The following is an 18,211-nucleotide window of genomic DNA, read 5'->3' as shown; positions in this document are numbered from 1 at the left end:
TACTAGGTAATTATAATGGTGCAAAACTAAAGTCCATAGTGTGAAAAACACAGTCCATAGAAAATCATAGTTGCAAAGGTTAGTGGTGTTTAGTGATCAAGAGCATGATTCTGTTTTTGTGAGGTGCCACATACCTGAATTTAGAGTAGTGAAAAGAGAAGTTTGGTGTTTGCATAACCTATGATCTCTTCCTGGTTGGGGACATGGTGAGGATGTGCAGGCAATTGGGTTTGGCTAGAGAGTTAGAAATTGATTATTTAAAAAAAGAAAAATCCTTTATTTATCTGATTTGTTCTTTGATGTTTCATCTATCATTGTCCAGGAATTATTTGCCAAACTGATACAGTAACAGATAGAGACTGTTTCCATTGGCCAAGTAATCAAGAGCTCTCAAAGTGTTTGCAAAAAAATAAAAACCAACAATTTTTTTTAATATACAGACCAAATAATTAGGGTCTGAATGCACCTCCAGGGGTAGTGGATGGCAGAAGATTCTACATTAGCATTCAAAAGAGGACTAGATAACTATTTGAATGAAAATAATTGAAAGACTATGAGGCTGGAACCATGTGAAGAGTTTGGAGGAATGAAGTGACTTCCTGTGCTGTCAAGATTTTATGAATGCTGACTATGTACACGATCCTCATTCTTCATTGTTGGATCTGGAAGTGATCAGGAAGTATAAGTGTCAATAATGGCTGATTAATCCCTCTCTCCTAATCCCATTCTCCTGCCTTCTTCCCATAACCTGACACCTGTACTAATCAAGAATCTATCTTTCTCTGCCTTAAAAATATCCACTGACAGCCTCCACAGCCTTCTGTGGCAAATAATTCCACTGATTCACCACCCTCTTTATCTCCTGCCTAAAAGAATGTCCTTTAATTCTGAGGCTATGACCTCTAGTCCTAGACTCACCCACTAGTGGAAACATCCTCTCCACGTCCATTGTATCAAAGCCTTTCACTATTCTGTATGTTTCATTGAGGTCCCCTCTCATTCTTCTAAACTCCAGTGAGTACAGGCCCATTGCTGACAAATGCTCATCATTGGTTACCCTCATTCCTGAGATCATTCTTGTAAACCTTCTCTGGACCCTCTCCAGAGCCAGCACATCCTTCTTCAGATATGGTGCCCAAAATTGCTCACAATATTCCAAATGTGGCCTTACCAGTGCCTTATAGAGCCTCAACATTACATCCATGTTTTTGCATACAAGCCATCGAAATAAATGCAGAGCTGCTAACTCTCACGCATTGAGAGTGAGAATCATGCATTTCACGCAATTCTCATGCTCTCACGCTGACCACAGAATTTCTCACGCTCAAAAATATAAATAAATAGTAATTTAAAAAAAAGAAAGAAAGCCACGAACAATTCAATTCGCCCAAGGCTTCCAGATCTCCTCCACACTCACTAATGAGAATAGTTTTCTGTCGGCGGGTTTCCCCGTAAAGAACAAGCGATTTGATTGGTTTAAGCCCATTGCACAATATTTAAAATGGCAATGTAACTGCAGTACTTCCATTGATTCCATTTGACATTCATGGAACCAAAATCTGCAGGTGATGGAAATTCAAAAATTGTTTGAGGTGAGTTAAAACCACAAGGGGAATATATAAGGTGAATGCATAGTCTTTTTCCCGGGATATGTGATTCAAGAACTAGACGGCATAGGTTTAAAACAGGGGTGTCAAACTACCGGCCCACGAAGGGGTCCAACCCAGCCTGCGGGATGATTTGGTGAAAATCATTCCCGTGCAGATGGTGTGATAGGTGAGACACGGCGGTGGTCCTAGCACCGACCCCTGAGGCACCGCTCACACTTCCCACCTTCACCTCCGGCGGCTCTGTGTCCGTCGGCTGCTCTGTCCACACCCCATGGAGTTTTAACCCCAGCCCGGAGGAGCGGACCGGTGAGTGGGGACGTCGGTGCCGCCTCCGGAGCCGCGGGGACGAATCTCGGGCTAAGGCTCCGCTCCGATGCCCGACCCCCGGGTCACTGACTCTCACCTCCCCCTGACTCCCGGGGTCACTGTCCCTCACCTCCCCCTGACCCCAGCTGGACACAGCACCTGTGAGGGCCCGCATTCGGGCAGGGGGGTGGGGGAGAGGGGAATGCTCCCCGGACGTCGCCAAGTCTCCGAATATCCACTCACTTCGGGTGTTGTCGCCGCTTCACTGACACACACTGACATACACCCTTACACACACACTGGCACACACAAGGTTTAAAGGGATATGGGCTAAATGCGGATAAATTTAGTTTAGATGGGGGATCTTGATCTGCATGGACAAGTTGAGATGAAGGGCCTATTTCCATGCTGTAAGACTATGACACATTATAGAAAGGGGGCAATTGCTCTGGCGAGGATCCAGGGGCGATTTATGAAGACGTTGGCAGGGCTGGAATTTTTTTTTCACTTTGAAGAAAGATTTGATAACTGGGATTGTATTCTCTGCAGCAACGAAGGTGAAGAAAAGACAGTTGAGGTGAATAATATGAGAATAGGACCTGTTTCACTTAACAAAGAGTGTAGGAAGGAACAGCAGATGCTGGTTTAAACTGAAGATAGACACAAAAAGCTGGAATAACTCAACGGGACAGGCAGAATCTCTGGAGAGAAAGAATGGGTGATGTTTCGGGTCGAGACCTTCGGACTCAAGAGGTTCAAAACCAGCCATATAGATGTAAAACACAATGACTGGAGATGTGTGTTATCCAACTACTAAGGGCAGAAATCAGAATCGTGTTCATCTTTATTGACGTGACACCATAATAAATATATTACAGAAAAAATAATTTAATGGGGTGGCACGGTGGCGCAGCGGTAGAGTTGCTGCCTTACAGCACCACAGACCCAGATTTGATCCTGACTACGGGTGCTGTCTGTACAGAATTTGTACATTCTCCCTATGACCACATGGGTTTTCTCTGGATATTCCGGTTTCTCCCACATCTGAAAGAAGTGCAGGTTTGTAGGTTAATTGGCTTCTGTAAATTGTCCCTGGCGTGTAGGATAGAACTGGTGTATGGTAGATTGCTGGTCGGTGTGAACTTGGTGGGCCGAAGGGCCTGTGGTCTTATATATGTTTCACATATATATATTAATTTCATTGAACTATATACTTGATTGAATATGTGACATTATTTTTGTCTTGTTTCTATAGTCCACCGGTAAGGTTGATTGATTTATTTGTGCAGAACAGTGATGGATGTCTGACTCCTCTTGCCTTGTTTCTATGTTTTTTTCTCTATATATATGCAAAACAGCATGAATTATAATCTGATTTCCATACATGAATATACTAAGGTCATTCATGTGCTGCATCTGTTGATCAGAGCCTGGCTCTACTGTGGAATGTAATTTAGCCTAACCTTATTCATACCTAATCCAATATAAACCATAAATGTTGCATTCAAGTGTAAGTTAAAAGACTCGCTACAATATGCACCAGATTGCACAATTTCAAGCTGAAAAGCAAAAGCTCCCTATCGTAGGAGGGGGGACACCCCACTTGGTCGTTACGCTCCCTCGCAATTTCTCACTCTCAACTCTCACCCAATGTTAGCAGCCCTGTAAATGCTAGCATTAAGTTTGCTTTCTTGTGGAGCTTTTCCTTTTTGGGGGATATAGTTTTTGGGAATAGGGGAGACTGCTGAGGTATATAATAATGTTCTCTCTCTGTTACTGTTGTCTACTGTAGGCATCTACAATTTTGCAAAGTAATTACAGTTAACCCATTTTAAAGTAGATTTGCATGTCAAATTCAACTTTTGAACTTTCTTAATTGCTTGCCACGAAGAAGGCTTGTCGTGATGCTGTAAAATAGTACAATAGATACGCTATAAGTAAAAAGTTTTAAAGAAGCTTGACTAACTCTAGAGGCAACGTTATTTAATCTGGGTCTAAAGACCTAATAAGTACTTAAAGTTAAGACAAGTCAGAGATGATTGTCAACATCTTATGTGCAGAAAGATTTTTTTTCTGCTGCATTTTTTTTTACTGCTTGAATTCTGTCCACTCTTATTATGAAATTATATCTGTAGCTTTACTGTTGATATTTTCCTCCTGCATTTTAAAATAAATTTTAAATAAAAATGGCTCAGAGCCATCCTTAGAATAATTTGGCTTGAGGCTTTCAGATAACTAAATAATTAAAGAAGAAGTAGATTGAATAAGAATATAGATTTTGTTAAAATGTGTATTTTAAGTGTTGTTGAAGAATTTCTTTAAACAATCCAATGGATTATCACTGTTACAGTCATCCTTTATCGAAGCAGCCTGTGATTAAATGGCCTGCTCATGTCTGCGTAATTCCCTGTGTAATACACTTTTCCATAAGTTTATTCCCAGCAGTGATGCTTCACGTCCATGATTACATGGACAGTCTCTCAACCATCCAACAGTCTCTGTTTCCTCTTCTCAAGTGACAGTGATGGTAAAAAAATTAAAACAGATGTGTTTTGACCCGTTCTGTGAGGTAAACATAGAAACATAGAAATTAGGTGCAGGAGTAGGCCATTCGGCCCTTCGAGCCTGCACCGCCATTCAATATGATCATGGCTGATCATCCAACTCAGTATCCCGTACCTGCCTTCTCTCCATACCCTCTGATCCCCTTAGCCACAAGGGCCACATCTAACTCCCTCTTAAATATAGCCAATGAACTGGCCTCGACTACCCTCTGTGGCAGGGAGTTCCAGAGATTCACCACTCTCTGTGTGAAAAAAGTACTTCTCATCTCGGTTTTAAAGGATTTCCCCCTTATCCTTAAGCTGTGACCCCTTGTCCTGGACTTCCCCAACATCGGGAGCAATCTTCCTGCATCTAGCCTGTCCAACCCCTTAAGAATTTTGTAAGTTTCTATAAGATCCCCTCTCAATCTCCTAAATTCTAGAGAGTATAAACCAAGTCTATCCAGTCTTTCTTCATAAGACAGTCCTGACATCACAGGAATCAGTCTGGTGAACCTTCTCTGCACTCCCTCTATGGCAATAATGTCCTTCCTCAGATTTGGAGACCAAAACTGTACGCAATACTCCAGGTGTGGTCTCACCAAGACCCTGTACAACTGCAGTAGAACCTCCCTGCTCCTATACTCAAATCCTTTTGCTATGAAAGCTAACATACCATTCGCTTTCTTCACTGCCTGCTGCACCTGCATGCCTACTTTCAATGAATGGTGCACCATGACACCCAGGTCTCGCTGCATCTCCCCCTTTCCTAGTCGGCCACCATTTAGATAATAGTCTGTTTTCCTGTTTTTGCCACCAAAATGGATAACCTCACATTTATCCACATTATACTGCATCTGCCAAACATTTGCCCACTCACCCAGCCTATCCAAGTCACCTTGCAGTCTCCTAGCATCCACCTCACAGCTAACACTGCCCCCCAGCTTAGTGTCATCCGCAAACTTGGAGATATTGCCTTCAATTCCCTCATCCAGATCATTAATATATATTGTAAATAGCTGGGGTCCCAGCATTGAGCCTTGCGGTACCCCTCTAGTCACTGCCTGCCATTGTGAAAAGGACCCGTTTACTCCTACTCTTTGCTTCCTATTTGCCAGCCAGTTCTCTACCCACATCAATACTGAACCCCCAATGCCGTGTGCTTTAAGTTTGTATACTAATCTCTTATGTGGGACCTTGTCGAAAGCCTTCTGGAAGTCCAGATACACCACATCCACTGGTTCTCCCCTATCCACGCTACTAGTTACATCCTCGAAAAATTCTATAAGATTCGTCAGACATGATTTGCCTTTCGTAAATCCATGCTGACTTTGTCCAATGATTTCATCACTTTCCAAATGTGCTGCTATCCCATCTTTAATAACTGACTCTAGCAGTTTCCCCACTACCGATGTTAGACTAACTGGTCTGTAATTCCCCGTTTTCTCTCTCCCTCCCTTCTTAAAAAGTGGGGTTACGTTTGCTACCCGCCAATACTCAGGAACTACTCCAGAATCTAAAGAGTTTTGAAAGATTATTACTAATGCATCCACTATTTCTGGAGCTACTTCCTTAAGTACTCTGGGATGCAGCCTATCTGGCCCTGGGGATTTATCGGCCTTTAATCCATTCAATTTACCCAACACCACTTCCCAGCTAACCTGGATTTCACTCAATTCCTCCAACTCCTTTGACCCCTGCTATTTCCGGCAGATTATTTATGTCTTCCTTAGTGAAGACGGAACCAAAGTAGTTATTCAATTGGTCCGCCATATCCTTGTTCCCCATGATCAACTCACCCGTTTCTGACTGCAAGGGACCTACATTTGTTTTAACTAATCTCTTTCTTTTCACATATCTATAAAAACTTTTGCAGTCAGTTTTTATGTTCCCTGCCAGTTTTCTTTCATAATCTATTTTTCCTTTCCTAATTAAGCCCTTTGTCCTCCTCTGCTGGTCCCTGAATTTCTCCCAGTCCTTCGGTATGCTGCTTTTTCTGGCTAATTTGTACGCATCATCCTTCGCTTTGATACTATCCCTGATTTCCCTTGTTATCCACGGATGTACTACCTTCCCTGATTTATTCTTTTGCCAAACTGGGATGAACAATTTTTGTAGTTCATCCATGCAGTCTTTAAATGTCTTCCATTGCATATCCACCGTCAACCCTTTTAGAATTAATTGCTAGTCAATCTTGGCCAATTCACGTCTCATACCCTCAAAGTTACCTTTCTTTAAGTTCAGAACCATTGTTTCTGAATTAACAATGTCACTCTCCATCCTAATGAAGAACTCAACCATATTATGGTCACTCTTGCCCAAAGAACCGACTATTGGTTAGCTAAGGTGAATTTATTGTCATATGCTCAAGTACATTGAGGTACAAGTACAAGAGAACCTTGCTTGAAGCAGTACCACAGGCGCAAGAGACTCAGATCAACACGCAAAATACAAGATAAAAATTGAATCCACGATAGTGCAAGAGATGATCCGTTGTATTCTATTGCCAAAGTTCAATTCAGTTTAGTTTATTGTCACATGCACCGAGGTAGAGGAAAAGCTTTTGTTGCATGCTAACCAGTCAGCAAAAAGACCACACTTGGGATAGGAAGATTAGTAAGATTAGGGTTGTGTTTTTAAAATTTCACATACACAATTTAAATAAAAGATAAGCATATATTTCAGATCTAAGATATTGGCATTTTAATATTTAAATACGTCATTGTTCTAGTTTACTTACAATTATGTGAAAAACAATTAGTTTTCACATTATTAGTGTATCAATACTGAAATAAATTAATACATAAGTTGCTTACGTTTAATTAGATTAACAGCAGAAGAACCTCTTTACTCCTATACTGAAATCCTCTTGTTATGAAGGCCAACATTCCGTTAGCTTTCTTCACTGCCTGCTGTACCTGTAAGCCAACTTTCAGTGACTGGTGTACCTCCCCCTTACCTAACCCCATTGAGATAATAATCTGCCCCCTTGTTTTTGCCGCCAATGTGGATAACCTCACATTTATCTATATTATACTGCATCTGCCATGCATCTGCCCACTCACTCAACCTGTCCAGGTCACCCTGCAACCTCCTAACATCCTCTTCACAGCTCACACTGCCACCCAGCTTTGTGTCATCCGCAAACTTGCTAGTGTTGCTCCTAATTCCCTCTTACAAATCATTAATATATATGGTAAACAGTTGCGGCCCCAACACCGAGCCTTGCGGCACTCCACTCGCCACTGCCTGCCTTTCTGAAAAGGACCCGTTCACTCCTACTCTTTGCTTCCGGTCTGCCAACCAATTTTCTATCCATGTCAACACCCTACCCCCAATACCATGTGCTCTAATTTTAGTTACCAGTCTCCCGTGCGGGAGCTTATCAAAGGCTTTCTGAAAGTCTAGATACACTACATCCACTGGCACCCCTTCATCCATTTTACTTGTCACATCCTCAAACAATTCCAGAAGATTAGTCAAGCATGATTTCCCTTTCATAAATCCATGTTGACTTGGACTAATCCTTTTACTGCTATCCAAATGCCCCATTATTACCTCTTTAATAATTGACTCCAGCCTCTTTCCCACCACCGAAGTCAGGCTAACTGGTCTGTAATTCCCCGTTTACTCTCTCGCTCCTTTCTTGATCTCCCTGATCTCCCAGTTGCTCAACACTTTAACTACCCCTCCCATTCCCAATCTGCCCTTTCTGTCCTGGGCCTCATCCATTGTCAGAGTGAGACCCAGCACATATTGGAGGAACAGCGCCTCATATTTCGCTTGGGTAGCTTACACCCCAGCGGTATGAACATTGACTTCTCTAACTTCAAGTAGCCCTTGCTGCTCTCTCACCATCCCTTCCCCTTTCCCAGTTCTCCCATCAGTCTTACTGTCACCGATTACATTTTATCTCTGTACCGCATACTCCCCTGACATGGGTCTGAAGAAGGGTCTCGACCCGAAGCGTCACCCATTCCTTCTCTCCAGGGATGCTGCTGGCCCACTGTTACTCCAGCATTTTATGTCTACCTTTGATTTAAACCAGCATCTGCAGTTCTTTCCTACACAAGTAAGTTTTAATATATTCTATTTTTTTTTAAATCAATACTTCCTTGGATATTTAATGATGATTTTCATGATTTGAAAAAGTGATTGTACACAATATAGTTTTGGGGAATTTGAAAGAATAAGAAAGTCATTTACTCATCATGGTTTCAAGTCAGATATAAGAAAATTAATTTTCTTGGACACATTTATCAGCAAGACTTCACAGTTGTGTTACCTTACAACTTTTTTTATGCCATTTTAGGATTGGATCTATCCAATGAGAAGAGCAATGCAGGTATTTTCTTTAAACATTTTAATTTTAAGGGAATGGATGTCAGTTATAAAATGTAAAGTAAAAGTATAGTCTGAATGAATTACTACTTTAAAGTTGATCATTTTATAAATTAAAAATATCTTGAGATCACAGAGTTATTTGTGTATATTATGGTTCCACTGAAAATCTGATGATTGAAATATACTGTGCGGAAACAGAATCCATGCTGACCATCGATCACCCATTCACACTAGTTTGATGTTATCCCGTTTTTACATACACTCCTTACACACTAGGGCCAGTTTTATAAAGGCCAACTAACCTAAAAAACCTGCAAGTCTTTGGGATGTGGGAGGAAATTCCATGAGCGAGTGGCGGTGCGGGCTCGACGGACCTGGTGGTCTACTCTCGCACCTACTTTCTATGTTACTTTCTATGAAACCAGAGGAACAGGAACTGCAGTTGTATAGGACTCTGGTGAGACCACATCTGGTGTATTGTGTACAGTTTTGGTCTCCTAATTTGAGGAAGGACATTCTTGTGATTGAGGCTTGTGATTGGGATGGCGGGACTGTCATATGAGGAAAGATTGAAAAGACTAGGCTTGTATTCACTGGAGTTTAGAAGGATGAGGGGGATCTTATAGAAACATATAAAATTATAAAAGGACTGGACAAGCTAGATGCAGGAAAAATGTTCCCAATGTTGGGCGAGTCCAGAACCAGGGACCACAGTCTTAGAATAAAGGGGAGGTCATTTAAGACTGAGGTGAGAAAAAACTTTTTCACCCAGAGGGTTGTGAATTTATGAAATTCCCTGCCACAGAGGGCAGTGGAGGCCAAGTCACTGGATGGATTTAAGAGAGAGTTAGATAGGGCTCTAGGGGCTAGTGGAGTCAAGGGATATGGGGAGAAGGCAGGCACGGGTTTATGATAGGGAACGATCATCCATGATCACAATAAATGGCGGTGCTGGCTCGAAGGGCCGAATGGCCTCCCCCTGCACATATTTTCTATGTTTCTATCTTAGAGGAAACCCATGCAGTCACAGTGAGAATGTGCAAACTCCACACAGATAGCACACAAGGTCAGGATCAAACCTGGGTCTTAGGCGCTGTGTGGCAGCAGCTCTATCAGTCCCTCTGTGCTACCTTACTTTCTGTCCCCTCAGTATCCGCCTTCTAACCAGGCATGCCTCTTTCTGCTATCCTCTTGCCAGCAAGGTCAGTCTCTCTCAATCTGATCACTCTCCCATTTCTCTTGTTGAAGCATTTCTAATATAAAGTTATTAGTTTGTTAAATGAACTTGGATTACTTCACATTAACATACTTTTTTAGTCTTCATTTTCTTTCTTCCACTTTGTTCTCTTAATGTAAAAGGCTTCTATTTTGTATCTTTAAACACATTTTTGATACCTGCGTAGAACTTGCACATTCTCACTGTGACCGCGTGGGCTTCCTCCGGGTGTTTCAGTTTCTTCCTACGTCCTAAAGATGCGCAGGTTTGTACAATAATTGGTCTCTGTAAATTTCCCCTGGGTGCAGTGCATGGATGTGAAAGTGGAATAAGATTGATGGTTGGCGTGGACTCAGTGGGGCGATGGGCTTGTTTCCATGTTGCAGGAAGGAACTGCAGATGCTGATTTAAACTCAAGGTAGACATAAAATGCTGGAGTAACTCACGGGACAGGCAGCATCTCGGGATAGAAGGAATGGATGCCGTTTCAGGTCTTCGGATAGCTGTGATGTTTTCGACCCAAAACATCACCCATTCCTTCTATCCAGAGGTGCTGCCTGTCCCGCTGCGTTACTCCAGCATTTTGTGTCTATCTTTGGCTTGTTTCCATGTCTCCAATAATAACTAAACCTCCCCGCCCTTGTGTATTTCCTCCAATTAGCACATGGTGAGAGACAGTAATGGAAGATGCGATGTGGCAAGTTGACCTAAAAAAACAACTCATTGCTCTTGTATTAAAATGTAAATTAACAATACAATACAATACAACAATACAATGAACCAGGATGTTACTGAGACATTTGTTTCATGTGGCCTGTAAATACCAGCAGATGCTGAAATAATGTTTAATGGTGTTGACTCCGTTTTGTTTGAGAGTGCTTTTGGATGTGGGTGCTGTTTGCCACAGTTGAGATACAAATAAGAAGATAGATTACTGTTCAAAACAGGTGGGCACGCAACGAGTAAAGAATATTGTGAGGATGCAAGTTGTTATACACTGTGAGGCAAGACTTATAACAGCAATTATCGGCCAGAGATTACCTTGTTGGGTGTTACTGAATGAAGGATGTGGACTTTTTTGCAGTAAGATTGCGAGGAATTTTCTGAGGTAATATTTGTATGAAATAATTACAGAGAACAAAAACATTCTATGAAGATAAAAAATATATATTGCATTTGGTTATAGTAGACAAAGGGGGCAAACTTTAATAATTTTAATAAGAATCTTATCCCTGAATCTTTCAACTTGATGTTTGTAGTATAATATCATTTTTTCACTTCACTCACCAATGGTACTCTGCTTTGTGTTTTATTTCAATTTTATCTTTTGTGCCAATCATAACTTTCTTTCATAGGAAATACTGCCTGGCTTGTACTTGGGCCCGTATTCTGCCGCTATGAAAAGTAAGGTAGGAACTTTTAGAAATAAAGGAAAGAGCATTCAGCGCATTGAAAGTTATTAAAAAAATTGTTACATTAATCATCACCTTTCCATGTTCTCCAGATTTGCTGCCTGACCTGCTGTTACTTTAGCACTTGGTGTGTATTTTGTAAACCTGTATCTGCAATTTCTTGTGTTGACTGGTTATATTTTATCGTATCATGTGTACATTGGTCAACAGTGGATGCCAGAATTCACATAGGACCGCATACTGTCAGGAGCATCTTTGTCATTTTATAATTATATCTATCTGTGGAAACTAAGGCAAAGTGTAGTATTCTCACTTTTTAAAGATCATTCATTTTTAATTGAGTAGAAAAGTGAATTTAAATATAAACAATTAATTTATAATTATTGTCTCGTGTGGCAGGTGTAAGGTAGCCTTGTTGCCCGTGCCTACAGTCTACCCTGAATATTGCGGATCTCGATATAATGGATTTTAGTTATAGCAGGCTGAAGCGTCTGTCCTTTCTAAGTAGTCCTGTTTGGCCCTTTCCCTCCAATCATTTCCTATCCATGTACCTGACAAAGTGTCTTTTAAATATTGCTATTTTACTTCGGAGTCACGTGAGTGACTACGTGAAGAACCCCGCCAGGACGCATGCGTGTCATATCGCTACACGCATTGCGAAACAGTCAGGCGGGGTGGAACGACGTTCCCCCGCAGCGGCAAGTTTAAAGGCCGGAACCTGCAGGTAAAAGATACTCTGCGGTCTTTTTTGTTGTTCCCATACTGTTTTACAGGTGGGGAGTCAATGGACAAGTCCAAGAAAACAACGAGGGCTGCGACAAAGCTGGCGGGGGAGGACCGCGGAGTTGCGGGCAGCCAGCAACGGCCAGCGGCACATGAATCACCCGTAATGGGAACAGCTGTGCCTGACTTCGCTCCCGCACCAGCCAGATCTACACCGCGGCCGGGCGGTAAGGCAAAACAAAAAACCAACAAAGTCGTTGACTCAGATTAGTCCGACTTCGAGCATCCGCGAGCGACCAGCGACCGTGAGCGCTGGAGCCGGATGGAGCGGCTTGTGGAGCAGATGCTCCAACGTGACAGGCTCCGGGAGATGGAGTCCAGTCACTGTGGGCAATATATCACACCCACAGCAGCACCTCTTGTAGGGCTGCACAGTACATCTCCCTCGTCAGAAGGGAGTACTGGGGGTCAATTCTGGGCTGATCCTGAAGAGGGGTTTGCAGAACAGAAATCAAGTGTGCAAGGGGTGCAGGAACGTGAAAATCTACTGGACATGGTGTCCAACTTCATACAGCCAGACCAGACTGGCCAAAACCTGGAACAAAAACTAGCTGCCAGTATTGATTATATGTCCTTTAAGCAGCTACAGGAACAGGCTGTGATGGACACCACGGCAAGACACTTGGCACCGGGAAACTGTATATCCCTGAATGTTCCCATTGTAAATAATTGCATATGGAAACATGTCGGAGCAGGAGTTAGAGGCATGGATGTCAAACTCCAAAAAGTACTAAAGCTCCTAACAGCGGGAATAACATATTTCGCCCGCACAGTAGATGAAAAGGAGATGTCGCAGGATCAACAGGATGCACTGGCACTGCTTTGCAACACACAATATGAAATAAACAGCATCAGGAAGAGTGCCATCCGACCTGCTCTAAACCCGAAATTCGCAGGTCTGTGCAAACCTGGAAACACAAAACCACCAATTTTACTATTTGGAGGTAACCTATCCAAGCAAGTCAAGGAGCTCGATGAGAAGGCAAAAACCCTGGGGCTCATAAAAGCGACATCATCAAGAACCTACTACGGCCATAAACAGCACCCTTATGCACCCACCAGTAGAACAAGACAAACTGGTGAAAGCTCAAAGGCCCGGTACACCGAACATCGGTCTTTTTTAGGCCATGGCCCAGACCGGCCTTTTTGGAAGATACGCAAACATCCAACACCAACCCAACCACAAACCCAGACACCGGCGCCTCAACCTCCACGAAGGATTTACAAAAAGAAGTAAACCTGCCACTGGTAACCATGGAGGTAGGTGGGTCTGGTTCCTTACAAATTGCAAGGAGTATGGAGGTTGGGGGGAGATTACACTTCTTTCTGGATGCATGGTGTATGTTAACTACCGACACTTATATTTTAAGCAGTATCCAGGGATATACCATAGAATTTATACACAAATATAGCCCTCCAGTTCAGCATGTACCGAACCGAATGTTCGTACTTTCAGGTAAAGAAAAATCAGAAGCGCATGCTGAACTGGAGCGGCTTTATGAAAAAGGGGTAATTGAAAAATCCCAACACGAATCGCTGGAATTTGTGTCCAATATCTTTACCAAAAACAAAAAAGATGGTGGTTGTCGCATCATCATAGATTTGACCAATTTGAATACATTTGTACAATATATTCATTTCATAATGGAAACCTTTGTTACTGCAAAACAATTGATTTCCAAAGGTTACTTCATGGCTAGCATCGATTTAAAAGATGCTTACTATTCAGTGCCTATACGAGGTGACCACAGATGTTACTTAAAATTCAACTGGATGGGACAGCTCTGGCAGTACAGAGCGCTGCCAAATGGGTTAACATCAGCCCCCAGGCTGTTCACAAAAATTTTGAAACCAGCCCTAGCGTTTCTGCGGAAACGAAAACACATGGTCATGGCATATCTAGATGACATACTTATTGTGGGCAAAACTTTGGAATTGGCCAAACAAACTGTAACAGCCACAAAACAATTATTTGAAAAACGGGTTTATTATCCATCCAGTTAAATCTAAATTAACGCCTTCCACAACAATGGATTATTTGGGGTTCACCATTAACTCAGTTCACATGTCGGTGACTTTGCCAAAGGGAAAGGCTATAGACTTAATAGAGGCTTGCAATAACCTCATTGACATCAGTAAACCGTCCATCAGATTGGTAGCAAAAGTAATTGGCAAAATGGTGGCTGCTTTTCCAGCCACACAATTCGGACCTTGACATTACCAAAATTTACAGAGGGCAAAAATACGAGCACTCAAAATTAATGCTGGTCATTTTGACAGACCAATGAAGCTACCAATCGAAGCTATAATAGAACTAAAATGGTGGAAAGATAACATTCGGCATTGTTCCAATCCAATCATTATCAGCAACCCTTCTATGGTGCTACAAACTGATGCCAGTGCACTTGGTTGGGGTGCTACCAATTCCATCTCCAGCTGTGGAGGTAGATGGAATGCACAGGAGGCACCATTATTACAAACACTGGGCATAAACTACCTGGAAATGTTGGGTGCATTCCATGGCCTAAAGTCATATTGTTCTGGGTTATATCACCAGCATGTTAGACTACAGATTGACAATACCACCGTGGTAGCATATATCAACCACATGGTGGAAACAAATCGACATCATGTGACAATCTGGCTAATACAATTTGGCAATGGTGTATCCAGAGAAATATTTGGATATCAGCTACTTACCTACCAGGTAAACTAAATTTAGTGTCAGACACCAGGTCACGCAAATTTAATGAAAACACCGAATGGATGTTGAATAAAAAAGTATTTGCTGATATTACAGCACTGTATGGAACACCAGATATCGATCTATTCGCATCCAGACTTAATCACCAATTATCAAACTATGTTTCATGGGAACCAGACCCTGGGGCAGCGGCGACAGATGCATTTTCGCTGCATTGGGGGAAATTGTTTATTTATGCATTCCCTCCTTTCTGCCTCATCAGTCGGGTATTAAGGAAAATACAGCAAGACTCTGCGTCTGGTATTTTGGTAGTACCCGATTGGCCTACTCAACCATGGTTCCCTGTGATACTCGACATGGTATTAGAACCATGTATCACCATCCCGAATAGACCAGATTTATTGGTTCATCCCGTAACAAGAGATAGCCACCCATGTCATAACTATATAAACTTATTAATTTGTAGAGTCTAAAAATACCTCTACTACAGCTGGGTCTGACGGACCGAACAGTGAACATTATTTCGGCGGCCCACAGACAGTCCACCAAAAAACAGTATCTGGTACATATCAGGAAATTGAATTGAATTGAATTCTTTATTTGTCATTCAGACCTTTCGGTCTGAACGAAATGCCGTTGCCTGCAGCCATACATGTAACAATAACAACACACAATAAACACAAATTAACATCCACCACAGTGAGTTCACCAAACACCTCCTCACTGTGATGGGAGATGTATTGTCACAGAAACAGCATCACCTACAGATCAATGAACATCCCGTCTGTTCTGGAATTCCTGGCAGGTCTTCATTATGATGAGGGGCTCAGTTATAGTGCCATCAACTGCGCCAGAAGTGCCCTGTCAACATATCTATGGCAAGGAACAGAGCATCATTCTGTTGGGACTCACCCCCTGGTAACAAAACTTATGAGGGGAATTTTTAATATCAATCCCCCAAGAACCAGGTACTCTCAAATATGGGATGTGAGTATTGTCCTGACTATGCTAAGGAATTTGTCTCCAGCAACAGCTCTGTCCCTACGAAGACTGACACTGAAAACAGTCATGCTAATGGCTTTGGTCACGGCACAAAGGGTACAGTCGTTACATAAATTAAGACTGGACAACATGACTATTCATCTGGGAATATAACGTTTCATATTTATGAATTAGTCAAGCAGAACAGACAGGGGTCAGCAGGCCTCAATATAGAATTTAGGTCTTACCCGACAGATGATCGTCTCTGTATAGTAACATTTGTTATATATGGAGAACACGAAAATCATCAGAGGCAATGAGATGGCACTTCTAATCAGCCACAAGCAACCACACAAAAAAGTGACGGTCCAGACCATCTCAAGATGGCTGAAACAGGTTCTAATACAGGCTGGGGTGGATACTAACATTTTAAAATCTCATTCCACCAGGGCTGCAGCTACATCGGCAGCTATGCAGTTGGATGTACCAATGGACCAAATCCTCAAGACAGCAGGATGGTCAAGGGAAAAAACATTCCAACTATTTTATCATAGACCAGTAATTAAACCTGGAACGTTTGCAGAAACAATTTTAAGTTCTGTAATATTATTGTCACCCCATAACTAGGGGCTATAATTTGGTGTTAATAAATTTATTATGGATTTCAATGTCGGATTCATGTCTAAATTATGTTAACACAATTCCTCCCACAGTCATTAAGGCAGATGTGATGCATGGACTCGTTTCCACGGCATGAAATCACAGAGCTTTGAAATCTTCACGTAGTCACTCACGTGACTCCGAAGTAAAATAGTAAGATTAAACGAGAACTTACCAGTTCGAAGTTTGATCGTTATTTTATGAGGAGTACGTTGAGGGAATACGTGCCCTCCGCACCCACCCTTGATCATATACTCAACTGGTATCTTCTTCTCTAATCTTACTATGTTCAGTCATTCCAGTTATAGAAACATAGAAATTAGGTGCAGGAGTAGGCCATTCGGCCCTTCGAGCCTGCACCGCCATTCAATATGATCATGGCTGATCATCCAACTCAGTATCCCGTACCTGCCTTCTCTCCATACCCTCTGATCCCCTTAGCCACAAGGGCCACATCTAACTCCCTCTTAAATATAGCCAATGAACTGGCCTCAACTACCCTCTGTGGCAGAGAGTTCCAGAGATTCACCACTCTCTGTGTGAAAAAAGTTTTTCTCATCTCGGTTTTAAAGGATTTCCCCCTTATCCTTAAGCTGTGACCCCTTGTCCTGGACTTCCCCAACATCGGGAACAATCTTCCTGCATCTAGCCTGTCCAACCCCTTAAGAATTTTGTAAGCTTCTATAAGATCCCCTCTCAATCTCCTCTCTATCTGTGATTTCACACCGCTGCTTTGAAGAATGACACGCATGCGTCCTGGCGGGGTTCTTCACGTATTCCCTCAACGTATTCCTCATAAAATAACGATCAAACTTCGAACTGGTAAGTTCTCGTTTAATCTTACTATTTTCCCTGCCTCAACTATTTCCTCTGGCAATTCATTTCATTTACACATCATCCTTTATGTGGAAAATGCTGCCCCTCAGATTTCTATTAAATCTCCCCTCCCACCTGATATCTATACCCTCGAGTTCTTGAATCCCTTATCCTTGGCAAAATACACTTTACATTTTAATGACAATCATCCTCTCATGATTTTATTCACCTCCACAAGATCACCTCTCAGCCTCCTACACTGCAAGGAATAAACTCCTAGCCTGCACAACCACATCCGTGAGTCCTGACAATATCCTTGTAAATCTTTTCTGTACCCTTTCCAACTTAATGGCTTCTTTTCTATAGCATGTTGACCAAAACTGAACATAATACTTTTCAAGTGCGGCCTCACTAATGTCTTGGCCAACTATAACGTAATATCTCACGTCTATACTCAGTTCCCTAATTGATGAAAGCCAGAGTGCTAAAAGCCTCCTTCACCACCCTATCTAACTGTGATGTCATCTTTAGAGAACTATGAACTTGTACTCTTAGATCCCTCTACTCTACAATATTCCTCAGGGCCCTACCATTCACTGTGAAGCTCCTGCTGTAGTTTGACTTCTCAAAATGCAACATCCCACACCTATCTGAATTAAATTCTATGCCAGTCCTTGGATCACTTCCCCAGCAGATCAAGGTCCTTTGGTAGTTCATGAAGGCCCTGCTATAATTCCAGCCAATTACATCAGTGAAAGATAGAAAATCAATGACTGCGTAGCCAGTCATAGTGCAAATTCCATCATCAAGTTCGCCGACGACACCATTTTTGTGGG

The 18,211-nt window shown here is 42.2% G+C and overlaps 1 protein-coding gene across 2 annotated transcripts in view; it reads left to right on the top strand.

Annotated features, from left to right (window-relative positions):
- styx (serine/threonine/tyrosine interacting protein) overlaps positions 1–18,211 on the top strand; it is a 40,011-nt gene that overhangs the window by 1,203 nt on the left and 20,597 nt on the right. For both annotated transcript variants that reach the window (XM_033027276.1, XM_033027278.1), the window contains exons 2-3: positions 8,772–8,804; positions 11,375–11,428. In XM_033027276.1, coding sequence (XP_032883167.1) covers positions 8,772–8,804; positions 11,375–11,428 — 87 coding nt within the window. The remainder of the gene's footprint in view (positions 1–8,771; positions 8,805–11,374; positions 11,429–18,211) is intronic.

This window comes from Amblyraja radiata, chromosome 9, assembly GCF_010909765.2.
Source record: "Amblyraja radiata isolate CabotCenter1 chromosome 9, sAmbRad1.1.pri, whole genome shotgun sequence".
Lineage (NCBI taxonomy): Eukaryota > Metazoa > Chordata > Chondrichthyes > Rajiformes > Rajidae > Amblyraja > Amblyraja radiata.
This window is presented reverse-complemented; position numbering and strand designations above follow the sequence as displayed.